This window comes from Platalea leucorodia (assembly GCF_965183815.1).
Source record: "Platalea leucorodia genome assembly, chromosome: 5".
NCBI lineage: Eukaryota > Metazoa > Chordata > Aves > Pelecaniformes > Threskiornithidae > Platalea > Platalea leucorodia.
The window spans coordinates 33476238-33503833 of record NC_138827.1 but is presented as its reverse complement, the minus strand read 5'-3'; the positions used below and the strand labels follow the sequence as shown (position 1 = coordinate 33503833).

At 62.0% G+C, this 27596-nt stretch overlaps 3 protein-coding genes across 5 annotated transcripts; all 3 read left to right on the top strand.

The window, feature by feature from the left end:
- Nucleotides 1-613: 613 nt before the first annotated feature.
- TIE1 (tyrosine kinase with immunoglobulin like and EGF like domains 1) lies at nucleotides 614-13717 on the top strand. Of its 2 annotated transcripts, none has more exons than XM_082314349.1 (23): nucleotides 614-1168; nucleotides 1653-1940; nucleotides 5482-5592; nucleotides 5692-5847; nucleotides 5945-6076; nucleotides 6374-6514; nucleotides 6723-6851; nucleotides 7219-7364; nucleotides 7564-7708; nucleotides 7967-8125; nucleotides 8319-8456; nucleotides 8550-8840; nucleotides 9912-10202; nucleotides 10738-10931; nucleotides 11153-11363; nucleotides 11519-11629; nucleotides 11742-11932; nucleotides 12061-12174; nucleotides 12339-12409; nucleotides 12659-12699; nucleotides 12822-12918; nucleotides 13175-13274; nucleotides 13582-13717. In XM_082314349.1, the coding sequence occupies exons 1-23, from the start codon at nucleotides 1123-1125 to the stop codon at nucleotides 13651-13653; spliced, it is 3375 nt and encodes a 1124-aa protein (XP_082170475.1). In that variant the 5' UTR covers nucleotides 614-1122; the 3' UTR covers nucleotides 13654-13717. The 2 variants fall into 2 exon arrangements, with proteins under 2 accessions (XP_082170475.1, XP_082170474.1); XM_082314348.1 differs by having other exon boundaries at nucleotides 10738-11051.
- A 2240-nt stretch (nucleotides 13718-15957) lies between these two features.
- MPL (MPL proto-oncogene, thrombopoietin receptor) lies at nucleotides 15958-21960 on the top strand (the record flags this gene model as incomplete). 2 transcript variants are annotated; one of them, XM_082314351.1, is made up of 12 exons in its annotated part: nucleotides 15958-16345; nucleotides 18492-18627; nucleotides 18972-19147; nucleotides 19364-19614; nucleotides 19691-19847; nucleotides 20014-20143; nucleotides 20466-20638; nucleotides 20742-20884; nucleotides 21039-21198; nucleotides 21336-21423; nucleotides 21544-21631; nucleotides 21726-21920. In XM_082314351.1, the coding sequence occupies exons 1-12, from the start codon at nucleotides 16093-16095 to the stop codon at nucleotides 21918-21920; spliced, it is 1950 nt and encodes a 649-aa protein (XP_082170477.1). In that variant the 5' UTR covers nucleotides 15958-16092. The 2 variants fall into 2 exon arrangements, with proteins under 2 accessions (XP_082170477.1, XP_082170476.1); XM_082314350.1 differs by having other exon boundaries at nucleotides 21544-21960.
- A 214-nt stretch (nucleotides 21961-22174) lies between these two features.
- On the top strand, nucleotides 22175-27594 carry CDC20 (cell division cycle 20; the record flags this gene model as incomplete). Its single annotated transcript, XM_082314353.1, has 11 exons — nucleotides 22175-22277; nucleotides 22571-22773; nucleotides 23369-23514; nucleotides 24279-24375; nucleotides 24924-25052; nucleotides 25439-25635; nucleotides 26001-26095; nucleotides 26351-26582; nucleotides 26699-26824; nucleotides 26994-27111; nucleotides 27416-27594. The coding sequence occupies exons 1-11, from the start codon at nucleotides 22198-22200 to the stop codon at nucleotides 27592-27594; spliced, it is 1602 nt and encodes a 533-aa protein (XP_082170479.1). The 5' UTR covers nucleotides 22175-22197.
- Nucleotides 27595-27596: the final 2 nt, after the last annotated feature.

The following is a 27596-nucleotide window of genomic DNA, read 5'->3' as shown; positions in this document are numbered from 1 at the left end:
CAGGGGCTGGGTCAGGCTCGCAGGAGGGCTGGGTGTGGGACCCCCTGGGGCTGGGGGGCAGCGGGGCCGTGCCGTGCCCATGCCGGTGCCTGTGCTGGCGCTGCGCATGGGAAAGCGCTCAGGGAAAGCCGGGCTTTCTGCTGCTTCCCACTTCCTCCCAGACATGTTTACTGCAACACAGAGGGTTTTCTCTCCTGGCAGCGGCCATCTTCCTGTGCAGGCTGGCCAGCTTTTCGTTGCCCTGCCTGTGCTCCTGCTCAGCCCCTTGCAACCTGGACAGCGGCCCCGCGACGGGCTGCTGCAGGCGTGAGTCAGACCCTGGCACAGCGCGGAGCCCAGGTGGGGCCATGCCTCGTGCTCCAGCTTGTGGCGGCGGGAGGTCGAGGTGTCATGAGGTGTGTACAGCCTCAGCATGGCTGCACGCCACTCGCCAGGGGAGAGCCTGTGTGGGGCAGCTCTCGCCGGCTCCTGGAGTCAGGCCTGTCTCCGAACAATGGGTGGAGAGCAGGAAACGCCGCATGGGAAACAGGATTTGGCTCCGCCGCCGCCGCCAGCCACGGCCCCTTGGCCCCTTTCCTTTCCCTGCTCCAGAGAGCCCTTCCCACAGCCGTCGGCTGTGGGGCTGTGCCGAGGGGACCGGGATGCTGCCGCCTGGGCGGGCTGGGGCATGAGACCCTCTGCATGACGGGCGAGAAGGGGGGTCAGGACACCTCCTGGCTGGGCTGGGGGCTTAAGATGGCTCGGGGAGCACTGAGCACGCAGCGCTAGCCCTGGAGGGGTGAACACCAGCTCCCCAGGAGAGCTGCCACTGGGCAGGGGACCTCAGTGGCCTCTTTGCGACCAAGCCCCACTCCTGAGCAGCCAGGTGGCCACCGAGCAAGCGGCGACGGGGGCATTTTCCTCGCCGTGCCCAGGCTATGTGGCAGAGGAGGTGATCCCAGCTCCCCCAGACGCCGAGCAGCAGGGCGGAGGCAGGATGGGGGCACGGGCAGGGAGCAGGGGTCCTGAGCCGCCGCTCACGTGGAGCCCCTAGGCAACCACGGCCTCTGGCTCCGACCCCCGTGGCTGGGACATGCCGGGGATTTTCTGACCTGTGCCAGATTTGAGACACGCTCCAAGGACATGGGACTCCAGGTTTATCTTCTGCTTCTCCTCCCATCGCTGGCAGGTAAATCGCCCCTTTCCCTCTGCCCCAGGGAGCAGCCCCTGCCTCAGGGAGGCTTGGTGGGATGAGGCAGCTGTGGGAGCTCAGTGGCGCCATCAGAGCAGGGTTTGGAGGGAGGAAACATCCCTTTGTGATCAGCCATTTGGAGACCTCAGAGGCCGGCAGTGCCCTGCTCTGCCTGCCTCTCCCTGGCACGGGGCTGGGGCGCGGGCAGCTTGCGGGAGGAGAGGGATCCCAGGACCCCCGTCCTGCTGCACGGTTGGCTCTTGGTGGGGGGTCTGAGCCCATGGGGATCTCCAAAAGGAGAGTGGAAATGCCCACTGTGCCATCCCGATGGGTCTGCACCCAACCTGGCTGTGCCTCCTGGGCTGGGGGTGGCAAAAATGTCCTGGAAAGAGGGTGACATCTGGGTGATGGGGTCTGGCCCTGAGGCAGATGGCTGTGCCCTTGTCCGGTCATGACGAGCCCTCGTGCTCCCCCACCCCAGGGGCCATCCTGGACATCACCCTGATCGCCAACGTGCAGAGCCTGTCCCACTCCGACTTCTTCCTCTCCTGCGTCATGGGGGAGCGCGACGTGAGCTACCTGCAGATCGAGCGGGAGAACAAGATCGTAATGACGCACCCCAAGATGGGCTTCCAAAATTACCGCAACCGCAGCAACCACGTCCAGGCCAGGGGCTTCTCCATGGCTGACCTGGTGGGGATCCTCTACTGCCTGGGGCGCACCCCGACTGAGCAGGCCCAGGTGGTCTACGTGCACAACAGCCACAACGGTGAGCGGCTGGGGGGGTCGTCAGGCAGCCCCCCGCCTGCCAGCTGGGTCCACATGGGAGCTACCTGCCCTGTGCTTCGCAACCCCAGTGCCAGCCGGCATGGCAGGGGGACAGCGGTGAACCACGGGCTAGGTTTGGGGTCTGCTGGCACCGGTGGGGTGGAGAGGGGAGGGATGTTCAGCTGGAGGAGTGCGGCTGAGCCCCATGGAGGTGTGCAGGGACAGGTGGCAGCGCGGGCAGGCGGCTGGGCTGGGAACGGTGCCCAGCAGCAGGGCAAGGTGCAAGAGGAAGCCAGGCGCCCTTGGAGGAGGCGGTGGGGTCTGGAAATCATTAACCAGGGGGCAGCCCATGGGAGCTGTGCCAGCCTCGTGGCCCAGCCGCGGGCTCCCAGGGAGGCGGTGGCACCGGGGAGTGCCTCCAGCAGCCTCCCCTGGCGCTTGGCGAGCACCATGCTGCAGCAGCACGTCGCTGCTCTGGCTGTGGGGTCTCCACGAGAGGCACTGCTCCCTCCACAGCTGAGGACTCTGCTCCCATTTTGGGCCATATAAGCCAAAAGGGCCTCCTTGGGCTGGCCTGCGGCAAGCATACTGCCTGGGGCAGCGCTCTCCCACACTGCCTCCTCAATCTCCACTCCTTCCGTGCTTGAGACTTTGCAAAACTATTAGAATTGAAATTTTCTGTGATAGCTGTTTGCCTCAGGATGCTGCCTAGCCTTTATTTATAAAGTTTTAGCTAAAACAGTTGACCTTTTGCTGGGAATGAGACGAGGGGGATACGAGTTTCCCTGTCTGTGTCAAAGCACAGCTTTAGCGTATCGTTTTGAGCAGCTCTAGTATCTTCAGGCTGGGGAACAGAGGCTGCCGGTAGGGTCCAGGCATCCCCCAAAGAGCAGGGACCAGCCTGCGTCCTCGGACAGAGGCTCACCCCAAAAATGGCAGCAGTCCTATTGGAAACAGAGCTGTCTGGTCTGGGCAAGTGGAGCAGCACAGAGGCACCAAGGGAGGAAGGCAGAGGCACCAGGAGATGGCGTGGGGGGCACGGCCGGCAGCGGGGGGCGAGGAGTGCAGTGGGGGGCTCTGCACCCACAGATGTCCCCATATATAAGGCCCAGGGAAGGTGACAGCTCTGAGGTCCTGTTGGGATGATGAGGCGTCCCATGGTGGGGGGGTCCCGGGCAGCCCCCTGCTCCTGGGTTGCCATAGCCAGGCCAAAATACTGACATGGAGGAGCTGGTCGGTGTCCAGGTCCAAGCCTCTGCGGGAGTTGTAAGTGCCAAAAAAGTGGCTTTTTTCCAAGTGCCAAACAAGCCACTGTTGCTCTGTTTAGTTTAGAAAAGGAGAAGGAAAAAAAAAAAAGAGGAAGATGGATCAAAGGAAAAAGTAACCAAAAAAATTACATCTTTGCAGGGGGAGGGAGGGCTGTGTACAGAACCCACCGGGGAGGCTCAGTGCGTATCGTTTCTCCTGTTAAGCCCATGAGCGCACCAAAGCAGGACGGGATGATGAAGCAGTGGGTGGGGAAGACTGCTAGAGGAAAGCTGGCATTTCCCAAAAGGTCATGCACGAAGAAGAACACAGGAAGGATGATAAACTTTGAAAGTGTTGCTGTAAAAACACAGTAAAGCAGACCAAAAAGGTCATGAGGAGCAGTTTTGGAAGGGTTTAAACCTGGCAATAAGCTATTTTTCGGAATACCCAGAGAGGTCATTGCAGAAAAAACAAAATTCTTTTATTTTTGCATCCATGTGCACGGTAGAGAAACTGGGAAAACTTCTCAGGGGATCTGTCTGAAATGCCAGCGCTGATAGCAGGAGACGGGCAATAAACAGCCGGACGGAGCAGCGCGGCATTGCCAAGCCAGGCTTGCAGTTAGTGGGGCTGTGCCGCTGCCTGTGGGGCCTGAGCAGAGGGTGGGTGGCAAGGCTGCCCGTGGGACGCCAGCCTTTCCTAAAAGCTTGCTGGGTTGGGAGTTACAGGCCTGAAAACCCAAACTGGAACCAGGCAAGTTAGTAAAAACCGTAATAAAGAGCAGAATTTGTGGTTATGTGGTACCTGAGGAAGAGGCAGCGTGAGTGAGAGGGTCTCCGGGGAGGCAGCGGTGAGGATGCTGTGGGTGACCTGGCTGATGCTGTCTGCTCAGGTTCCCAGAGAAAATTAAGAAAATTCCCTTTCAAAGGCTCTTTGGGAGCAACTTTGCACGCAGGGGGTGGCAGGGGCGGTCTCTGCATGGGTAAATAACTGACTAAAAGAAAGGGAGCAAGAATACAAGTTAATATGTGGTTCTTGTCACGCGGGGAAGTCCCTACCAGCGTGGCACAGGGTCTCTGCGGGGACCAGTGCCACTCCTTGTGGTTACAAACAACGGAGCAAGTGGCCATGCCAGCTGCTGTCCCCACGCTGCCCGGGGAGGGAAGAGCTCTGCGAGGGGCTGCAGACACGGCTGAGCGGTGGTGGAACGGCAGATAAAATTCAGCATAGGTAAATGCAAAGTGCTGTGCGTGGGGTCGTGTCAGGCTCTCGCTCCGGCAAGTGAGGCAGAGTGAGACAAGACAGGGGCCACATCTGTGTGCCCTTTACAAGGGACTGCAAAGTCCGTGGTAGAAAGATCCCAACTAGAGGGATAATACCTGACTCGGGAAGCTCCTGGGCTGCAAACCGCTGAAGGCAGGGAGGCAAATTTGGGGAATTACCAGGACGTGTGACCTGTCTTGCCCTTCCCCAGGCATCCACAGTATGTGCCGCTTCCTCCCGGCCCCCAGCCTCGCTGGGGCAGGACATGGGGCTGGATGTGCCTTAGCTCCAACCTGGTGTGGCTGCTTTTAGTGTGTGCAAGCTGGCATGCAGGCAGGCTCTGAGAGCCAGCACCCACTTGTGCCCTCTTGTGTCTGTCCTGGCACGCCCAGGGCTTGGTTTCCCAGGCCTTAATGTATTTATAGCCCCGGTTGTGCTCAAAGCTGGGCTCTGGCTGACTCACATTAATACTCCGAGAGTTCATTGCTGCTGCACACCCCAACACCTGGGAGATCAGGAAAACAGTCATGGCAGGGCCGCTGGTCCCGTGGGCCGGTGTGCAGCCCTCCGCGCGCCTGCTTCCCCTCACCGCCCCTCGCCTGCCTGTTCTGTCGCTGCCTGCAGCTGCTCCGCACCTCCCCGGGCTGGCAGCAAGCAGGGTGCACCGTGCAGATTTGTCCCAGCTGTCACCTCCCCAGGCTGCTGCCACCGGGGTCCTGCGCTGGGCTGGGGATGGCCAGAGGACAGGGTGCCCCATCCCACTCTTTGGTATCTGCCCGCGGGGGCTGGAGGGGCCAGGAAGGGAGCGCCTGTCCTTGCAGACGCTCGAGGGGTCCCGGCTCCCACATGGGGCAATGGGGGAGGTGCGTCATGACATCCCAGCAGAAACATGTGTGGCGGGTGCTGGCCTGCACCAGGGCTGCATTTTGGGGTTGCTGGTCTGGGGGTGCCAGCACTGCCCTTGGGTGCAAGTGCCCTGGGGGGTGACTGCTGCTCAGCCTTCTCCTCCTCATCATCCTTCTCCTTCACAGCCTACCTCTTCCCAGTGAAGGCCACGCAGTCCGTAAACATCGCCGAGCCGGCCACCTTTTCTGCCAGGGTCCTCAAGAGGAAGGAGACAGACGTTATGTGGAAAAGAAATGGCAAGTGGCCCCGAGTGCAGGCGTGGGGACAGGGCTGCTCTCAGCCGGTGCCTGGCGCTGGCCCCAGGGGGCACCAGGTCACCCTCTGCCCCCTTGCAGGCACCTACTACCAGACCACGGACCGGGGCGAGGTGAGGGGCGACCTCGTCACCCTGACGCTCCCCAACGTCAGCGTGAGCGAAAATGGGGTCTACAGTGCCACATTCATGGGGGACAGCCCTCTGTGGAGCGCCTTCTACCGCCTGATCGTGAGAGGTGAGTGGGGACCTGGCTCCCCAGGACGCAGGGACAGGCAGCCGTACCCTGGCCCCTGACCCAGGGTGACCCTGTGCCCCCTCCACTCTCTCTGCAGCCTGCCCTGCGAAGAAATGGGGACCATCCTGCGAGAAGGACTGTCCCGACTGTCTGAATGGCGGCGTCTGCCACGACCACGTCGGCGAATGCGTCTGCCCTCCTGGGTTCATGGGTACCCGCTGCGAGCGAGGTAGGTGCTGGGCTGCACAGCAGTGGGAGCTGTGCCAGGGCATGCACGGGTGCCCTGCTGCACCCCCAGACCCGGGCACCGTGGCCAGAAATGCCACATGCATCCCCAGCGCCTCCCCACCCATGGTGCCCCATTTCTGGAGCAAGGCTGGACCATCCACCTTCTCAGCAGGACACAGCTTCTGTACCTGCTCGGGGTGGTGATAAGAGGCTCGGGGCGCCCGAGCCACTGCCATGCCATGCACAAGCAGTGCATGGGCAAACGGTGGGTGAGGGCAGACCACATGTGTTTTTCCAGCCTGCCGGGAAGGCCATTTTGGCCGCAACTGCCAGGAGACGTGCCAGAGAGCCCAGGGCTGCAGGGGGCTGAGCTTCTGCCTGCCGGACCCCTACGGCTGCTCCTGCGCCTCGGGCTGGAGTGGCTCCCGCTGCAGCCAAGGTAAGGGGATGTGGGCATCCATTGCATCACCCATCCAACCTGGGCTTCCTCCAGGGCCCGTGCAAACCTCTCCCGGCCTGAGAGTCGGGGTGGGCTGAGCAGTGCTGCTGCCTGCACCAGCTGCCTGCGGTCTCTGCCTCCACGGCCCTGTGCCATGCCAGCCCCATGCCACGGCCAGGGGTAGCAGTGAGCTTTCCTCTTCCCGCAGCCTGTCCCCCAGGATACTATGGCCCCGACTGTGCCCTGGGGTGCGCTTGCCAAAATGGAGGCAGCTGTAACCGCTTCAGTGGCTGCATCTGCCCTGCAGGCTGGCATGGGCAGCACTGCGAGAAGTCAGGTGAGGCTGATTGGTCCCCCACCCTCAGGTGGGCTCCGGTTCCTTGCTCTCCGGTGTCTGGGGAAGCCATTGGCTACTGGTCTCGCCAGCCAGCTCAGTAGCCCCCCTTGCCTGCAGAAATAGCCCCCAACCCTATGGAAACCAGGGTGCTGCAAGGGGACCATCTGGTCTGGCCCCCCGGGATTAGCTGTGCTGAGAGCGTTGCCGAGCCCGGCACATGGGGTGGGGATCGGGGCTGGACCACAGCACCCAGCACCGGCCCCCTGGCACCAGGGTCCCACTGCGGCTAGGACTGGAGAAAGGTGCCAGCCGCTCTTGCACCTGGGGAGGAGTAGGGACAGCCCTAACGCCAGTTTCTCCGTGCCAGACTGGTTCCCCCAGATCATCCAACTGGCCTCAGAGCTGGAGTTCAATGTGGGCTCGGAGCCCATCATCAGCTGCGTGGCCACCGGCAACCCGCTGCCTGCCAGCGACAGCGTGGAGCTGCGCAAGGCTGATGGCACCGTGCTCAAGGTACCACCGCTTGCCTGGCACCCACTCCCTACCGCCCCGTGCCCTCGCCCGACCACCATCCCCACACATTGCCCCCCACCCGCATTTCCAGCTCCCCCAAAAGCACCTGTATCCCCACGAGTCTGCTGGGCAGCTTCAGGCCAGCATGGGATGCCAGGGGGCTGAGCCAAGGGGCTGACAGCACCCTGTGTGCCTGCAGCTCATCAAAGCCATCATCGAGCCGGGCCAGATCACCTGCGAGTTTCAGGTGCAGCACCTGACGAAGGCAGACACAGGGCTCTGGGAGTGCCGGGTCTCCACGACTGGGGGTCAGGACAGCCGGAAAGTCAAGGTCAACATCCGAGGTGAGAAGAGGGCAACAGCACGAGTGGGATGAGCTGGGGCTGCTGGGGGAGGCTGATGGCATGGTGTGGCAATGCCAAACCCCCCGCCACTGGACTGGGTGGCACCCGTCATGTGCTGCAGTGCCAGCAGACAGGTTTGGGTGGTGATAAAAGACTTCCCTGACAAAGCTGTAAGAAGCCAAGAGGTGGTGGATGTCCCCACGCTCTGCTCCTCGTTGCCCTCGGTCCCACTAGTGTCGTTCCCTCCTCCATTCCCAGTGCCACCAGCGCCCCTGAGCCCGCCGCGGCTGCTGGCCAAGCAGAGCCGCCAGCTCGTGGTGTCGCCAGTGGACTGCTTCTCCGGCGACGGTCCCATTGTGTCCATCAAGCTGCTCTACAAGCCCAAGGACGACGCCTCAGCATGGTCATCCATTGTGGGTACGTGTTTGCTGGGAGAGGGGGGACAAAGGTAGGAGCCAGGCAGGAGGGTACGGCTGCCCCAGCCAGTGCGGGTCTGGGGTGGGCAGAGGTCTCCATCCTGGGACCCCTGCAGCGATGCTGGGGAGGATGCCGGTGGCAGGGCAGAGTGTGGGTCATGGGCATGGCTTTGACATATCCTCTTGGCCAACAGTCGACAACAGCGAGAACATCACCCTTGTGAACCTCCGTCCAGTGACTGCCTACGTCGTCAAGGTGCAGCTGAGCCGGCCAGGGGATGGTGGGGAGGGCAGCAAGGGACCCGAAGCCATCATGGTGACCGAATGCCTTGGTGAGCCCCCATCTCCCTCAACCTCACCCCGACCCTAACACTGACCCTACCCCTAACCTTGTGCATGAGGTTTTGCTGCCTTTTTGTTCACAGAGCCCACAGTCAAGCCTGTGATCGAAGGTTGGTCCGTAGAGGAGAAAAACACACTTCATGTCAACTGGAAATTGCCAAGTAACCACGAGCTGGCACATGGGTTCATCGTCCGTCTTTTTGACTCCATGAGGCAGCTGGTCTGTGAGAAAAATATCACATCCATCTCTGTGCTCTCTGCCCGCATCGGGGACCTGGAGTTCAACAAGGAGTACGGGCTGGAGGTGCTGGTCTACCACTGCACCAGCCTGGGGCCCCCCTCTGACCTCTACAAGGTCATGATCAACAGCAAAGGTGGGTCTGGTAGTGCACAGGGAATTATTATAGGGAATTACAATGATAAATCAGTTATAAATATAACAGTGACCATCCCTGGGTCCAGCTGCTTCTGTATCTCGTCTCCGATAGTGCATGAACAGCTGCTTGGGGGAAAATGGGTCCTCCTTTCCCTGCTAGACCCCGCAGCCTCCAGCACCAAGCAGCTGAGAAACTTTCTAAGCTGAACATGATATTCAGGTCATCACGAGTGATGCTCAGAAACAGATCTGTCCTCCACACCCTTGCCCAAGCCCTGATCAACCTGTCTATACTTGCAGCCTTTACAACACCCTGTAGCAACAAGTTCCTCGATATAATTCTACTTTGCATGAAAAAATTATTTCCCTTTGGTTCACTTTAATCCTTCTGCCTGGTAATTTTGCCGGATGGTCAGTAGGGCTTGAGGAGATCTGCAGCGCCTTCTGCGGACACGTGCACACACACATGCACGCAGCCCCCCACATGGGTGGGAGACTGTGGGGAGGTGCAGCATCAGCCTGGCCAACATTTCTGGCAGGCAAGGGGGAAGCCGTGCATGAGGCCTTCAGTGAGGCTCACTGCCAGCTGGTACATGTTGGGAGGGCTGGTGGGCGTCAGGCTTGAAGAATGTGAGGTTTCTCGGCTCAGTAATTTTAAGAGCTTTGTGTGATTTGGCAGTTTGGGGTTAGGGATGTGGGCAGATTGGAGAAGGCTCAGAGAAGGCTCAGAGAAGGTGGTGGGAATGATAAGATGCTCAAAACCTGCCATGTGCGAGGGAGGCTGAAGAAAGAAAATATCCCAAGAGCTAGTCAATACCAAGACGACTAGCTTGACAGTTCCTGAGGCTGGGAGTGTTTGTGGGTGCAGTCCTGCCCTGCTACTCTAGAGCAGCTCTACCTCCTCCTGCCTCCACCCAAGCAGGGGCCAGGGGTCCCTGGAGGTCCCTCAAACCTGGCACAGCTTTGGTTGCCATTGCCATCCACGGGGTCCGGTTCTCACACCAGTGCTCAGCCCCTGCAGCACCAGGAGCCCCGTCCTGGGACTGATCCTCTCCTCTCCTCGTCCCAGGGCCCTCTTCCCCGCGGTCGCTCTCAGCAGAGTCCGTGTCTGACACGGCCATCAGGCTCTCCTGGGAGGTCCCTGAGTACCCCAACGGGGGCATCACCAAGTACATCGTGGAGCTGCAGCAAGTGGGGGGCACCAGCGAGCCCCAGTGGATCGACACCGACAGCGGCGCCGAAACCACCAAGATTGTCGGGGGCCTCAACGCCAGCACCAGCTACCAGTTTCGCGTCCGGGCCAACTCCCATGTCCCCGGGGAGTGGAGCCAGCCCGTGAAAGCCAAGACCCTGGGGGATGGTGAGTAGGGTGTCCCAGCAGGCAGGAGGCTCATGGCTCTTCTGGAGCTTGGGCTCAGCATCTGGGTCAGCAAAGAGCGACCAGGGTGCTCATGGTAACCTCAGAGAGCAGCTCTGAAGCAGCAGTCCAAACCCAAAACACTTGTGGGCATCTTCAGAAATCCTGCTTCTTCTAGTCCTGATGGGGCAGGGGTGGCTTGGTGACAGCACGGCACCCGCAGAGTGGCTCTGCCTTGGCCAGAGGGTGACGCAGTGTGCAAGGGGCTAAAGGAGTAGAGCAGAGCCAGCATGGGAGGAACTGGTGGCTGGACCCAGAGCTGGTTGGAGAGTCCAGAAAGTGGCGGGTTCAGTGACAGGGCCCAGGCAGTGACACCCTCACCCCAGTGCCACCATGGCCCTGGGAGCTCGGGATGCAGCTGTGGTGTCTTCATGGGATCCCGGGGTGCCGGGAGAGGGCTGCCATCTTGGTGTTTGGCCACCCAAGCCTGGGCAGGGCTCAGCCGTGGACCGCGACCCTCCATCCCTCCTTTTGTCAGGAGCACTGAGCGTGCCGCCCAGCCTGGGCAGCCAGAGCACCGAGCAGGCAGGAATAGACCAGCAGCTGCTCTTGGCCATCGTCGGCTCCGTGTCCGTCACCTGCCTCACCATCCTCTTTGCCCTTCTGGCACTTTTCCTCATCAAGAAGAATTTTTTCCACCGGCGCCGCACCTTTACGTACCAGTCTGGCTCGGTGAGTGCTGCCTGCCCCTCCAGGACCGCGTCCCCAGCTCCCCACGTTCCAGCCCGATCCAGGTCACGCTCCGTAGCCTCCACTCCAGATGCAGCCAGACCTCACTTCCACGTGGAGAGGGTGCGGAGCCCGCCCTTGCCCACGATGCCTGCCCTGCCGGGACTGCCACGCGGGCAGAGGGGTGCCCGGTGCCTCTAACCTCACCCGCTCCCATCTGCCAGGGGGAAGAGACCATCCTGCAGTTCAACTCGGGGACCCTGACCCTGACGCGCCGGCCCAAGCCGCAGCCCGAGCCCCTCAGCTACCCCATCCTGGAGTGGGAAGACATCAAGTTTGAGGACATGATTGGGGAGGGCAACTTCGGGCAGGTCATCAGGGCCATGATCAAAAAGGACGGCCTGAAAATGAACGCGGCCATCAAGATGCTGAAAGGTGAGCGGTGGGGGGAGGTGGGCAGGGTGGGCTGGGGCTTGCAGGTGCATCCTGGGCCATGCACAGGGCAGAGGAGGGGCAGGAGCCATCACTGGAGGAGCAGAGAAAGGGCCCTTGCTGTAGGACTGAGGCATCCATCCCTGATTTTCTTCCAGAGTTTGCTTCGGAGAACGACCATCGGGACTTTGCCGGGGAGCTGGAGGTGCTGTGCAAACTGGGCCATCACCCCAACATCATCAACTTGCTGGGTGCCTGCGAGAACAAGGGTGAGGGCTGTCCCCCTCTCCCCTCTCCCCAGCCCCACGGCCCCTGCCTGGCTGTGTATTCCTTTTTGCCGGGGAGAGCCCCACGAGCGCAACCTCCTCCCACCCCCCCCAGGCTACCTGTACATCGCCATTGAGTATGCTCCCTACGGAAACCTCCTCGACTTCCTCCGCAAAAGCCGAGTCCTGGAGACGGATCCGGCCTTTGCCAAGGAGCACGGCACTGCCTCCACCCTCACCTCCCAGCAGCTCCTCCAGTTTGCTTCGGACGTGGCCAAGGGGATGCAGTACCTGAGTGAGAAGCAGGTACATCCCCAGCAAGCCCCACAGAGCATCCTTTCCCCAGGGACTTGGGGACTCTTGAGCAAGGCACAAGACCCCCGGAGCCAGCGGGAGGGAGCATGTGGCTCTTGCTGACTGCTGGCCCCTTTCAGTTCATTCACAGGGACCTGGCAGCCAGGAATATCCTGGTGGGAGAAAACCTGGCCTCCAAGATTGCCGACTTTGGCCTCTCCAGAGGGGAGGAGGTCTACGTGAAGAAGACGATGGTGAGGCAGGAGCAAAGCATCTCCATGGGGCCTGCACCGTTGTGGTGGGCAGGATCCCCACCGTCAGCGGGAATGACTCACCATGCCAGGACCGGCTGGGTCACGGCTGCCCTCCGTCTGCGAGGCATCCCCCCTCCCCTGACGGTTGCTCTCTGTTTCCCCAGGGCCGCTTGCCGGTTCGCTGGATGGCCATCGAGTCCCTGAACTACAGCGTGTACACCACCAAAAGCGATGTGTAAGTCCTGCAGGCAGGGGCATCGGGGCTGGGCATGGCTGCGGCTGCCTCCATCTCTCTCCCGGGTCAGTGCGGCGATGCTTTTGCTCTGGGTGCTGCAAGGGCAGGAGGAGATGCTGGTGCATCTCTCCGGAGGGTTGCTGGCTTGGCCCGAGCCTTGGCTGCCCGCCGCACCCTGGGCTTTGCCCTGTGCCTCTCAGTGGGGCGCAGCTCGGGGCTCCGTCACATCCTCAGCTCCTGCCCTTTCAGGTGGTCGTTTGGCGTCCTGCTCTGGGAGATCGTCAGCTTGGGTAAGGCTCTTCTTTGTCCCCTGCCTCCACTTGGGTCCCTGCCGGACTGGTCCTCCTGCAGCTCCAGAGGGGACACCCAGGGACCGTCCCCACCGCAGCTAGCTGTGTGTCTCTGGCCACAGGGGGGACACCGTACTGCGGGATGACATGCGCTGAGCTCTACGAGAAGCTGCCCCAGGGCTACCGCATGGAGAAGCCACGCAACTGCGATGATGAGGTGTAAGTGGGCGGAGAGCCCCGGCTGATGGCAGCACTCGCATCCCCCTGACCCCACTGCCCCACAGGGCTCCCACCAGCTTGCGGTAGCTCCTGCCTGGTTCCCCTCTGTGGCTGGGGGATGAGCTGGGGTCCCACACCCCAAACACCCTTCCTGGGCTTTAGTTTCCTGCCTGCTTCCCCCCACCTCCCACAAACAGCTTTTCTGCTGCCTCCCCGCCCTGTGCATGCTGAGCCACCGCTGGCTCTCTGCCCCCAGGTACGAGCTGATGAGGCAGTGCTGGCGTGACCGCCCCTATGAGCGCCCGCCCTTCGCCCAGATCTCCATGCAGCTCATCCGCATGCTGGAGGCCAGGAAGGTGAGTGGCGGCGGCGGCAGGGCTGGGTGCAGGGCACCCACATCGCCCTGGCTCAGCGGGAGGGATGCCCACCCTGCGCGGGGCTTGTCCGAATGCTGGAGCATCCCTTGGGGTCGGGGTGGGGGGACATCCAGCAGCAGAACATGTGTGACCCCACCACACGTGGGGATAACCTCAGCATCACTTTTCGGTTGTGGGGAGCCCCATCGCCTCCCCCCAGGGTATAGCACTCGTGAGCATGCCAGCAGGGACAGGAGGTAGATGGGGACACTCTCACAACTGGATCCTGACCAAGGTTCCCCTGCAGGCCTACGTGAACATGGCCCTGTTTGAGAACTTCACCTACGCGGGGATCGATGCCACCGCTGAGGAGGCGTGAGGCTGCGCTAGCGCTGCACAGAGGGGCGACACTGGCCCCAGCCTGATGGGACAATGCTGTGGGGACGAGGGGCTGCCCGTCCCCACCCTGGGGCCGAGTGGCCAAATGCCAGTGTCCCTTCCCAAGAGCACCTTCCCTGCAGCAGGACTGTGCTGTCCCCTCCCTGGCTACCCACCAGGTGTGTGCTAGCCACGCTGGCACACTGCCAGCCACCAACACGGCCCCACACTGCTGGGGGATGCGCTGGGATGGCCCCCCAAGGACAAGTGCCAGCAGGGTGTTTGCAGCAGAGCAGGCAGGAGAGCGACTCTCCCAGGAGCTGGGGTGCCGCCGCCTGTGGCCACGGACAAAAAATGCCCAAGCTTTGGGGCGAGAGGGGAAGCAAGGACCTGGCAGCTGCCTGCCCTGCAGCTCTCAGCGTGCTCTGGACCTGAAGTGGTGCCAGCGGGACTGCGAGCATCGCTGCCAGCATGGGACGGGGCCACCCAGGTGGGCGCAAAGGGACAAGGGACAGCATTGGCTGTGCACAGCCTCCAGCTCTGCCGTAACCCTTCAGAGGTGTCAGCTCTGCCTTATGGACAATAAACATAGTGCAACAGGCAGCCGGGTCCAGAGGAGGGGAGATGGGGTCCCAGTTCTGCCCCCCTGATGGCACTAGGGAACAGGATGTGGGGCCCCGATGGTCAGCTGCCGTGGTGGGCACTCCTCAGGATCCTGTCCCCGCTAGGGTCCTCTGAAGATCCCCGGGGATGCCCAGCGCCCAGACAAGCCCCAGGTCTCATCATGCTGTGGGGATGGGTTTTCTTAGTATCCAACTGGGATCTCCCCCCCCTGCAATTTAAGACTTTGTCCTGTCCCCAAGGGATATGGAGAACAGACTATGTCCTTCCTCTGCACAGCTGCCTCTCGCATGCTTGAAAACTGTTCCTGCAGCTTCCCCTCAGCTGGCGGGTCTTCACTGGGACGGCCCCGCTCCTCTGGCTGGTCCACGCAGGGCTGTGCAGCTCCACACCCTTCCCACCCCAGCCAGCGCCTGCCCGGCTGTGGGGTAACTTCCCACGTCTTGCAAAGGGACCATCGGGTTTGACCATCCTGCTCGAACGCGTGCTGCTGGGGCGTTTCTCACGCGTGTCAGTCCCTCAAGGTTCACCTGGGCTCTGCACTGACCCTCCTGCGGGAGCTCCTGCCCCAGGCTGCAGTCCCTTGTCCTGCACTGCTGTGGTTTGTTGTATTGACAGCAGATGGACTTCATCTCTATCGGCGTCAGCTTGCTACGCCCTAGGCATGCCATCCAGCTGCCCTTCTAGTCGTTTTCTATGCCGTGGTCCATGGGAAGCAAGGGCTGCTCCTGTAGAGCCTGTTATCCCACCGCAAGGCAGATGTGTTTGGCATTTGCCCTTCTGGACAAGAGTCTTTTTTTTCCCCAGAAGGTGTTTCAACCCTGTCAATACCATTTTGGTTTCCCATGCTGGCCTCCAGCGCTCTTTGGTATCAACCGCAGCCAATAGTAAGCAGCCTCTCTACCCCATCACTGAGGTCCCCAGTGAAATGGGGATGGGGACGGGCCCTCGCAGGCAGCCTGCCATGTGCCACCTCCTCTGCTGCTGGCTGGGAATGGCATCTGAGGCAGCATCATCAGCCCTGCTCAAACCAAGGGCTTTCTGCTTTTTGCCTCCCTGACAGCAAAGCCCAATAGCCAGATGGAGGAGGAGATGGGACTCGTTTGACAAAATTTGACTGTGACAAATTGGTGCTGGCTGTTTCCATCTCCCCTCGGTGCCCGGGGTGCTGTCCCCGGCTGCTGCACAGCGGGGAGATGCCAACCTGCCCTTGGCGTGGTGAGGATGCGTCTGCGAGCGGCTCCTCGCGCCCTGGCTGGTGCTCCCTGGGCTGTGCCATGGTGCTGCGCCCCGGCAGGGTGGGACACCCCTCTGGCCACCCACGCCGAGTGGTGGTGGTGGATTGGCACCAGGCTGAGCGTGCCTGTGGGACCCCACCATGGTGGCCCTGCTCCTGCACCGGCACCACTAGCATCTGGGCGGGCCCAGCTAATGCCCCCCATGGCTGCAGCCCTCCTGCCAGCACAGCCGCGGGGACGGTGCCACTGGGCCGTGCAGAGCAGACCCAACGCACGCCAGTGCCAGGCGGCACAAGGCGGGATGTAGCCGGAGCAGCTGCAGCGTGCCCCATGCTCCCACGTGCCTGCAGCGCCGAACAGCGTGCCCTGCCCTGCCCTGCCTGCCTTGCCCTGCTTGCCTCATGTGGGGGCCTCCCTGGTTTCTCAGGGGTTGTTTTTCTTCCTACTCCAGCCTCCCGGCGTGCTGGTAGCCACAAGAGCAGGACGTGCCGCCTATCTGATAGGAGCAGTCTCTCTTGGCACTGTGGCTGGCGGCGGAGGGGCCGCGGCACAGTGGTTTTGGGCACGGGGAAGTGCCGGCGATGGGGTGGGGGGAGCCTCCAGCCAGGCTTCCTGAGCTGCACAGCCACCACTTCCCAGATAAAGGTATCGCCCGGAGGAGCTGCAGCAGCTCCCGGGGCGCTGGGAAGGGCCGAGCACGGCACGCACGGCCCCGGCACACGGGGTGCAGGATGGCAGCCTGCCTGTGCCGGGGCTGCCTGCTCTCACTGCTCCCTGCCATCCTGCTCAGCCTCTGCAGCCCGCCGGCAGCCCTCGAGCCAGTGACATCCCAAGGTAGGTCCTGGGGTCCATTTTCTCCCCCAAAGGATGGGCCAGAGAGGAGATGGCACGCTGGGCACAGGCAGCAAGCACCCTATGGCAGCCAGAACCTGCAGGGTTGGGGAGGAGGCATCCCAGGAGGGTGTGCGGGGGGTGTTCAAGGTGGGCGATGGAGTCCCCTTCTCACCCGTGGGACACTCTGGGGCCTGGAGCAAAGGGACGTCCCTGTTCTCTGCGGGCAGGACCTGGCTGCCCCCGGGCACCCCTTCGGGATGGCAGTCTGTGGCTCCCAGCCCCGTGCAGGTGGCAGAGGGGCTCCCCGCTCATCAAAAGCTTTCGGAGTGACGATGACGAGGGTTTGAGCAAAATTCAAGCTAATGTCTGACGAACAGCTCTGCACTGCGGGTAATGCTGTGGCACTGCCGGGCTAATCCCAATGCTCCCACACCAGCCTTCCCATGATCTTAGTGCCCCACTGAGCGTCCTTGGCTCAGCCGGTAGCTGGCCCCAGCCTGGCTCGCTGTGCCTGGCAGAGCTGCTTCCCAGCTTTCTCCCATTTCAGGCCTGTCCATGCTTTCTTTGAGACCCTCCTTAGCCCTTTTAACACTTTCTATAATACCATAAAAAGCATTAATTGAATAAAATCCTGTTGATCTCCTGCTCATCTCTCCAGCCCCACCCCAGGTCTCTGGCCATGGCAGGCTCAGGAGCACCTTTCGAGTCACCCCCATAGGGGCCGTGGGAGGAAGGACGGGGTTGGGCTCGTCCTCTCTCTGCCCACAGCCTCTGCAGCATCGTCCAAGAGTGGCTGATGCGGGCTGCAGAGCTGTGTGGCCGCTCTTCCTAGGAAACAGCCTGCACCCAGCAGAGATGCTCTGGCAACCCACAGGACCAGCATGGCCTCCCACTGATGCCATGGGTCCCCATGCCACCGGGCTGCTGGCACCTGGCTACCCCATCCCCTGGTGCTGGGAGCTGGGGCAGACAGGGAGCCGGCACGAGGCCTGGGGTGGGTGCAATGGGGTGCAAAAAGGGAAGAGCAGGTAGGGGGAAGGCTGTGGTCTGTGGGGAGGGGACTTGGGCTGGGGGAGGAAGGCAACATAGCGCTGGGAAAGGAGGAACAGGGCTGGGGGTCAGGGCAAGGGAAGGGACAGGGAGAGCAGGGGAATACCAGAGAGGGACAAGGACATTTGGGGACCGTCCCTTATTCTTCACCTGGGGTGGGCTCGGCTGGCAGCACAGGGGGTGTGGAGCAGAGAACGGGTGGGCTCAGCACATGGAGCAGGGCTGGGTGCTGGCAGGGGGCTTGTTGTGGAGTCCTTCAGTGGGGGGCAGCCCTGGGGAAGAGGGCACATCCCAGGAGGAGGAGGAGGGCTGCGGCAGGTCCCCGGGCAGAGGCAGTGGTGGAGAAGGGAGTGCTGGAGCAATGCTGGGGGCAGTGAGGCCACCCCTGTGCTTCACACATCTTGGGGCTGTCCCCTTTTCCCTGACAATGGGGACAGACACCCATGTGCCAGCAAAGCCACTGGTGCTTGGGATGGAGATCTGCAGGATCTCCTGCAGGGCTTGATGCTCCAGTTCATCCCTGCAATGACACGGAGGGTGGCTTGCTGAGCGGGGCAGAGAAACTCACAGCTCCCCAGGCAGTCCCCAGGCCGGGGTTTGAGGATCTCCCCCTGCTCAGGGCCGTGCTCCCCCACACCAGCCCCCAGGCCCTTTCCCTCTCCCCGGGACGCTGCTCCTCCTTATCTCACTTCCACGCGCCTTCCGGCGTGAGTAGGGCAGGGGTGCTTCCCCCCGATCGTCGAGACCCGAGCCCCCCTCCAACCGCAGGGCTATTTCGGGATGTTTGTTTGTCCCAAAGGACCCCACGTGCTGAGGAGGGGGGAGCAGTGGGGCCGGACGGTGGGGAACCCTGCCACCTGGCAGGACCCCGGTGCGAGCCAGCAGCCAGCACGCGGGCCGTGTCCCTCCCTGCCGTGCCAAGCTGGCGGAGGGCACCTTTGCCACAGCCGTGTCCACGGCTGTGCCCACACTGCCCGGGGTGCCTGCACGGCCTGGCCTTGGGGGCAAGCCGGCCAGCAGGCATGGGGCGGGGGGTGCAGGTGGGATGGGGACGGGTTTGTGCCCAGGGGCTCCTTCATGCCCACGCTCCTCCCAGATGCTGCGCTGCTGGCAGGGGTGCCCGAGGACATCCTCTGCTTCTCCCGCTCCTTCGAGGACCTCACCTGCTTCTGGGATGAGGAGGAGGAGGCGGCGGTGAGCAGGATGTGCCACTTCCACTACTGGTACAGCAGGTAGGAGGTGGTGGGGGGACAGCCCAGCCTCCCCTTTGTCTGCACAGAGAGCAGCAGGGTCGCGGTGCCGCAGCTCTCTGTGCCATCCCGGTGGCTCCCAGCTGCAAGGAGAGATGGTGGAGAGCCCACGGAAGCTACATAGCAGCCACCACACACCCTGCAGCAGGGCTGGGACCGTGGCTGTCCCTCAGTCCCATGGGGACAGTGCCCTGCAGTGGATGGGGGCACAGGGAAGGAGTTGGTGACACCAAGGTCTTGGTGCCATGCCCCAGGTCCCCTCTCCTCCAGCCTGGCCCCGGGCAGGAGGCATTGGGTGCTGCAGGACCCTGCTCTCCGTTCCTCAGGGACGTGCCCACAGCATGCGCGGTCTCCACGTGGCACCGCGGGGCCGGCAGGACGCGGCACGCCTGCGTCTTCCCCGGCCAGGATGTGCGGCTCTTCACCCAGCTCCACCTCCGCGTCCTGGACGCCACCACCAACCAGACCAAGTACTGGCGGGAGCTCAGCGTGGACGCGGTGGGTGAGTCCCTCCCACCAGGCAATACCTGTGTGACACCAGGACAGTCCCCAGACCTGGGTCCCCTGCCCTTCTGCCCACTGCGGGGGCTGGCAGGACCCTGCACCCTAGGCACCGAGACAGCTCTGGGGGGACCGCTGGGTGTCCCCTGGCAGGACCAGGGGGTGCCCAGACCAGGGCTGCCACAGGAGGTCAAACGCCCCGGCACGTTCCCCGCAGGTCTCATCGCGCCCCCGGCAAACATCACGGCCCGCTGGGCCGGGGCTGCGGGGCAGCTCTGCGTGTCATGGCAGCCACCACTCGCCGACTACCCGAACTTCTTCCTCTACGAGGTGCGGTGCTGCCCTGCCAGCTCCCCAGAGACGCCCTGCAGCCCTGCATCGCACCCCGGCAGGCAGCGCCCTGGGGACCCCTCTATCCGGTCAGCCAGCAGCACCCACGCAGCCACAGCTTCCCCAGGAGCAGAGCAAGTACATAGAGGGGCCAGGGCCGGGCAGGGGGATTTTGGGGCCGCAGCCTCTCCCCAGCCTGGCCCCTCTCCTGCAGGGGCTGGTCCAGGCCAACACCTGGGTGGTCCTCCAGGACCTGTGGCCGGGGGTGAGGTACCACATCCAGGTGCGCAGCAAGCCCGACGGCACCTCCATGGACGGCGTCTGGGGGCCCTGGTCACAGGCAGTGGCTGCGGAGACACCCCACTCCTCCGGTGAGCGGCCATCCCCACCACCAGGGCGCTGGCTAGCAAGGCGGGGAGGCACCCATGCCTGGGGCTGCAAGGAGTGGGGGTCCTGGGGTAGGCGAGGGGCAGCACCCAGGTTTTGGGGGGCCGGGGGTAAGCAGGCCCCTCCCTGCCCTGGCTCTCGCCTGCCCAGGAGACATTGGGCTGTGCTGCAGCACCCCTGACCTGCAGCACGTGCGCTGCGAGTGGAGCTGGGACCCCGCAGAGCCCCACGGCTCCCACCAGCTCTTCTACCGGGCACCTCCGAGTGGGGCCGGCACAAGGTAAGGTGTATGGCAGGGATGTGACGCTCAGGCGGAGGGGTGGCACATCCCAGGGACCACCAGCCCTGCTCAGTGTCCCACATCCCACACTGTGCCACCTGGCTCCGTGCCTTGCCCTGCCCTACCACCATCAACCTCACACCTCCCCACCACCACTCCTGGCCACACAGACTACGGGCAGCGCTAGCTTTCCTGGGCAAGTGCAGGAGGAGCAAGGCAGCGCCGGCTGCAGAGACAGGGTGGCCCCAGAGCAGGGCTGGCAGCGGGCGAGGGGAGCGGGGCTGCCACAGTAGGGCTGACTGGCTCCTCGCTCCTCGCGCAGGGAAGACGCGTGGCAGCGGTGCGAGGAGACGAGCGTGGGGGTGCAGGGCACCCACGCCTGCACCTTCCAGCCCAGGGCTGACAGCGCCATCTCTGTCCTGGTGAACGTCACCCGGCCCCACGCGCTGCCCACGCTCAGCTACTTCAAGGAGCCCTTCTGGCTGCACCAGGCTGGTGAGTCCCAGCGCCACTGCGGCCCCTGCCCTTGCCCGTCTCGCAGGGGACACGGCGCCCCATGTCCCGTTCCATAGCAGCGACACGTCCCCGTCCCCAACAGTGCTCACAGACGCCCCACAGCTCGTGCAGGTGATGGTGTCACAGGGCCAGCTGAGCCTGCAGTGGCTGCCACCCCTGGAAGCACTTGCGGAGCAGCTGGACTACCAGGTCCGCTATGCTGTGGAGAACAGCAATGACTGGAAGGTAAGGCATGGCCGGGGCTCCCCCGAGCAGCCTGGCCCACCTCCGCTACCAGCACATGACCTGCGTGGGGTCAGGCAGGACGGACCCACACCCCAGCACTGCCCCTCGGCCGCCCCGCAGCAGCTGTCATCTCCAGCGCAGCTCTGCCCTGCAGGTCCTGCAGGTCCCACGGGCAGCCAGGAAAGAAGTCCTGGACCTACGGCCAGGCGCCCGCTACCATGCCCAGGTGCGGGCCCAGCCCAGCGGGCCGTGGTACCAGGGCAGCTGGAGCGCCTGGTCCAAACCTGTAGTGGTTGATGCCATGGCCGATGCGGGTAAGGGACAGGGCAGGAGACGCAGAGTGCTGGAGATGGGATGGGGAGCACCGGGCAGAGGGTGGCAGGGCTGTGAAGGCCTCAGCGGTGGCGGGTCTGGGGAGGGCTGCGGTCCCAGCGCTCCTCCTCCCACGCAGGCTGGGTCATCCCGAGTGTTACGGTGGTGCCGCTGCTCTTCACGGGCGTGCTCCTGGGGCTGCGGTGCACCTTCCCCTCCCTCTACAGGTAAGGGCTGTGCCTGGGGCAGGTGGGGGGGTCCAGCACCAGCCCTGGGCACCCCGCCCGGGGGCATCCGGGCGCCCCAGGAGCGGGGTTTGCCTTCAACACCCCCTTCCCTGCACCCAGCAACGTGAAGCAGAAGCTCTGGCCCCCCGTCCCCGACCTGCACCGCGCACTGGGCAGCTTCCTCCTCGAGAGCGGCAAGCAGGGCCAGGTGAGGGGGCCGGGGCAGAGCCCCCCGCGGCTCAGCCCCCACGGGGGCAGCTCCGAGGGCCGCCCCCACCGCGCTCCCTCTCTCTCCCCGCCAGGCCAACGCCTTCTACAAGCAGCCGCCGGAGGAGGCCGTCCTGCCCTGCCTGCTGGAGGTGCTGCCCGCCCCGCGGGGGGAGGCGGGCGGGCCGCCCCCGCCGCCGGAGCACGCTGCCGGCCGGCTGCCCAGCACCGACATCGCTAACCAGTCCTACCTGCTGATGAGCGGCTGGGAGCCCCGCGGGCCGCCCTGAGCCGCGCCCCCCGCCCCCACATAAACGAGACGTGAAGTCACCCGGCCTCCTCTCTGCTTCGCGGCGGCGCCCCGGCCCCAGTCCCAGCCCCGGCCCCGGCCCCCGGCCCCGCAGGCCGCGGAGCGGAGCGGTGGCAACCTCCTACGTCGCCCCCCGCCACCCGCCCACTGAGCGGAGCAGCGGGGAGAGCCCCGCCCCGCCGCGCGGCCCAGCCAATCGGAACGCGGCGCGCGGTGGTCGCCATGGCAGCGTGCGGCGGTTGGGTTTGAAGCGGCCAATGGGAGGAGCGGCCGCGCGGGGTTTAAATGCCGCGGCGGAGGCTAGGGGGGCTGCGCGAGGTTCAACTGCAGAGCGGAGGTGAGGGGCGGCCGGCGGCGGGGCCGCGGCGGGCGGGGAGGGCCGGCGCCCCGCGGCGGGCCGGCGCCCCGCGGCGGGGAACGGGGAGCTGGAGGAGCGGTGGGGGGCGCGCCCTGAGGCGAAGCGGGTCGTGAGAGAGACCCTTGAGGCGGGGATTTGGGGTGGGGGGGGAGGCTGTAGTGGAGCGACCCCTGAGGAGCGGCCTGGGGCGGGGGGTCCTGTGGTGGAGAGCGCCCTGAGGCGCAGCCGGAGGAGGGACCCCGCGGAGGGGGGCTGACGCTGTCCGCCCGCAGTGCCATGGCGCAGTTCGTGTTCGAGGCGGACCTGCACGGGCTGCTGAAGCTGGACACGCCGATCCCTAACGCGCCGCCCGCTCGGTGGCAGCGCAAGGCCAAGGAGAGCGGCGCCCCCGGGCCCAGCCCCGCCGCCGGCCTGTCGCCCATGAAGCCGGCCAATCGCTCCCACAGCTCCAGCAAAACACCGTCCAGGACACCCGGTGAGCGGCGGCGACGAGCGGCGTGGGTTGGGTGGGGGGAGCGAGCGTCGCCTGGGCTGCTTGCCTGTAGCCGTGGGGCTCCGGGCTCCGTGCCAGGCTGCCCTAGCGTGCTGGTCAGGCGGGAGGAGGTGGGCTACACTGCCTGGCTCCCGGGAGTCGCCCACCTTCTCCTCCCCAGCATGAGGTGGGCAGAGCTCTGTGCCCTGGGGCTGGGTGAACTGCGGCCTCGCCAGCTCAGCCTTGCTGGCACAGCTGTGTGTTGGGACAAGTGTGGGTAGGACCCTCTGCTCACAGCTTTACATGCCGTGACAGTATTTTTGCATCCTCCCCTTATCTGTGAGCTCTGGAGTTGTTGGACTAGACCCGAGTTGTCTCCTGGCAGTCCCTAACCAGAGCTTAGTGCTATTATACGGGGGGGAGAAGGGGCAGAAATATGAGTTAGTTGTGACTGGATGGCTTGAGCTCTCTGAGTCCTGCTTATCTGGAACTTGGCTGGTAGGTGTGATGTGGAAGAGTGCTGGGTCTGCTGTCTCTTGAAAGCTCGAATACAGGCTGTTCAATAGCTGTAAAACAATATTTATGCATGTGAATGCAGGTAAATCTGGATCCAAAATCCAGAGCACCCCAACAAAGGCCGGGGGGGATCGCTACATTCCCAACCGCAGCACTATGCAGATGGAGATGGCCAATTTCCTTCTAACAAAAGAGAATGACCCTGCTGAGGAGTCACCTACCAAGAAGGTGAGCATGTTGCTAAGTTACAATTACTACAATGATCACTACCAAACACCTAATCCTTCTTGGCCTTTTACAGAGAGGCAAACTGTAAGTTCTATCAAGTGGGTGCATGGGGCTGACAGCCCCAGCCATTACTGCCTCCATCTCTGGGCTTCAGGAGCCTGGGATGAGGTGGAAGCTGTAGAGCGTGCGAATAGGACAGGTACACAGCTACTACACTGGAGCCTGAGCGCAGCTACTCTGTAGGGATGTTTTCCTAGGCGCAGGGAAGAGCACAGAGCCTTACACCTCTGCTTCCACTCTAGCCTGTGCCACTTCTGGTAGCAAAATTCAGCTTTGGGCTAACGAGGCTTTAAAATATAGCAGGCTACAGAGACACAAAGCTGTGAGCCTGTGCACAGTGAAACTGCTGGTGGTAGCTATTCTAGGACAATGTCTACATGGGGAGCTATTCTGGAATGTGTATGCTGTGTTCTGAAATCTGTTTATGAAGCATTTGCTCCCTTGTGGCTGTGGCTTTCCCCGCTGGCAAGGAGACTCTGAATTTGCCAGGCTTCTGTATGAAAATGCGAGCAGGGCAGTGTGCCAATGTCTGAGGAAAAACTACTTTGAGCTGCCTGTCTGTGGCCAGCTTCCACAGCACAGCTGTACACCTCCTGATTCTAGGAGAAGGGGACTTAGGTGTGCGCTCTGTCAGCTGCAGTTTTAAGTGCAGCATGGGCATTGTGTTTCAAATACATCTCGCTGAGGGTGGTTTTTCTCTGTAGGAGCAACAGAAAGCCTGGGCGGTGAATCTGAATGGCTTTGATATAGAAGAGACAAAGATCCTCCGCCTCAGTGGAAAGCCACAGAATGCTCCGGAAGGTATGATACAGGGTCTGTGTGAGTTGACTCAACTGGAGAGATCTGGGCAGGGGAACAGCAACACAGATGCCCTGCGTGTGGACACAGGAAAGATCAACTGGCAGCTTCTCAGAGCTCCTGTGCACACTGGAGTCTCCCTCCTTAGGTTTCCTGAGGTTGAGGGGCTGCATAACAGCTATGGTGAATTTATTTACGGAAGTTGAAATGACTGCCAGTTGCTCACTTGCACTGCAGGTGGCAAACCTTCCTGAGGTCTGTGAAAACTTCAAACTCTCTGCTGTGCATTTTGTAGCTTAACTGCCACTAAACATAATGGAATATAGAAAACCAAGTGCTTGTCAGTTAAACTTGTTCCTGTGAATTAGGGAATTGGAGCTCATCCTGGTTCAGCAGTTCATACTGCCAGTGATGTTGGCACACTGCACTCTTCTGAGCCTCTCTCTTCTCTTGGGACTTCATTTTCACTGGAAGGGATTTGTAGCTGGGTGAGCAGCACTCAGCTGGGAGGAAACTAACTCAGGTTAACAAATCTGTTCCTCTGCGCACAGGCTATCAGAATAACCTGAAAGTGCTCTACAGTCAGAAAATGACACCTGGATCCAGCAGGAAGAACGGCAGATACATTCCCTCAATGCCAGACCGGATCCTGGACGCACCAGAGATCCGCAATGACTATTGTAAGTAAGCTGCAATGTTGAGCACTGGGCACTGAGATCATTCTGCACCGGAGTGCAGTTCCTAAGACGGTGTGGTCTGAGGAACTGGAGCTCCAACTGGGCTGTTTCAGTACCTTATGCACCCAGGCTGGCACCGGCCACTTCTGGAGTGTCCCTGTGTAGCCTTATAGGGACAGTGGTCCAGAGTGCTGTGTAGGTGACTTGGATCAGGGCTACCTGACCCCACTCGCTGGGCACGGTGACACCCAGAAGGCTGCCCCTTACTTGTATGTGTGTGTGCACACACACACCCCTGGTGCAGGTGGAAGATCTGGCACCAGCACTGGTGAAGGGCAGGGCTCTCCAGGTAAGCACAGTGTGACCTGCATTGCTCTTCCAAACTGTAGATCTGAATCTCATTGACTGGAGCTCTCAGAACTTCCTGGCAGTGGCTCTGGACAACTCTGTCTATCTGTGGAATCACGCCTCTGGGGAGATTATCCAGCTGCTGCAGATGGAGCATCCAGATGATTACGTCTCCTCTGTGTCATGGATTAAAGAAGGAAACTACCTTGCCGTTGGCACAAGTAACGCTGAGGTCCAGGTGAGCACGGGGGTAAAACTAGAGGTGTTGTCTAGGGATTGCTGGAGCTGTGGGGCCTCGGGACAAAGGCTTGGCTAGCACAAGAAGGATGCAATGCACCCTGACTTGTCTTGACTGGTGTGGAGTGGAAATGTCCACATCCAGCCATGGCCAATGATCAACCGCAGCAGCAAGGCAGAGTTTGGTGCTGGGGTTTTCTGACACCTGGAGTTACCTGCTGCTCTATAAGCATGAGATACAAATTGATCTCTGCTCCCATACTGACAAGGCTGAATGCCAGAGCCTGTGCAGTGAGGTTCCTAGGGCAAAGCAACAGGGCTGGGTTTCCTCGTCCTCTGGAGAACTTATTGCTCTGCCTCTCTTAGCTATGGGACATACAGCAGCAGAAACGTCTCCGAAACATGACCAGCCATTCTTCCCGTGTGGGGTCCCTCAGCTGGAACAGCTACATCCTCTCCAGGTAAAGCGCTGGGTGGGGATGGGTGAAGGGCAGTGTCCAGCTGTTGCAGATTCCTATCCTAGATCTGCGAGTGGTGCAGGTTAGGGATGGCAGAGAGGAGTTTCTGTCCTGGCTTGCGATTCTTACTCAGCCTGTTCTGTTGGGACTGTGGGGAGAAGGTCTCTTCTCTCTTGCCCTTTGTGCTGAAGTTGCGAAGAGCTGCTGTGGCTGCTTTGCTCATGTGCCAGCCTGACCCTGCAAGCCTTCTCTCTGCAGTGGGGCACGGACTGGCCACATCCACCACCATGACGTCCGAGTGGCTGAGCACCACGTGGCCACGCTTGCTGGCCACACGCAGGAGGTGTGCGGACTCAAATGGTCTCTAGACGGCCGCTACCTGGCCAGTGGTGGCAATGACAACCTGGTGAACATTTGGCCATGCACCCAGGGGGACAGTGGAGACTTTGCTCCTGTACAGACCTTCACTCAGCACCAGGGTGCTGTCAAGGTGAGTGCAGGGCTGCTGCGGGTGAGGTGTGGGCACGTGTCTGTGCGCAAGACAGGCAGCGCTGGCTGTGCACAGGCTGCCTCTTGTATGTCTTAGAACTAACCCTTTTCTCTCAGGCTGTGGCGTGGTGTCCGTGGCAGTCAAATGTTCTAGCCACGGGAGGTGGGACTAGTGACAGACACATACGCATCTGGAATGTGTGTTCCGGCACCTGCCTCAGTGCTGTTGATGCCCATTCCCAGGTAAGACATGAACATCAGCTCAATGACAAACACCTTCTGACAGGACACCTACAGAGAGCTGCTGGCTCCTGAGGCCCAGAGGCAGGGAAAGGAGGGGACCATGCTCGTCTCTGGGTGATGAGCATCAGCACAAGCAGCTTGTCTTACCTGCGTTACTACTTCTTCCTAGGTCTGTTCTATCCTGTGGTCAACAAACTACAAGGAGTTCATTTCTGGCCACGGCTTTGCACAGAATCAGCTGGTTATATGGAAGTATCCAACGATGGCCAAGGTCACTGAGCTGCGAGGTAGGCTGGGCCCTTTGCCTGGGGAGGGGAGGGCTGCTAGAGGCTGCAGGCAGATGTAATCCTTGGTTTCAGCAGAGTGGTGTCCAGGGGCATGCTGCTAGAGGGAGGCACGCCTGTGGGCTGCTGAAGAAAGGCCGTTGCTCCAAATGCATCGCCTGGGGTGTGAATTCATGGTGTGGGGACAGCTATGCGAGCCGGTGGGGCTCATGGGGCACGTGGGAGTGAACTTGACCGTTGTGGTAGAACCAGAGGGACCAGGGCATGTGGTGGTCAGCCCAGCCCTGACTGCACACCTCCTCCTCAGGTCACACTGCCAGAGTCTTGAACCTGACTATGAGCCCTGATGGTGCAACAGTGGCCTCGGCAGCTGCTGATGAAACGCTGCGGCTCTGGCGCTGTTTTGAGATGGACCCCATAAAGAAGAAGGAGAAAGAGAAGGCAAACAGTGCCAAAAGCAGCATCATTCACCAGGGCATCCGATGAGT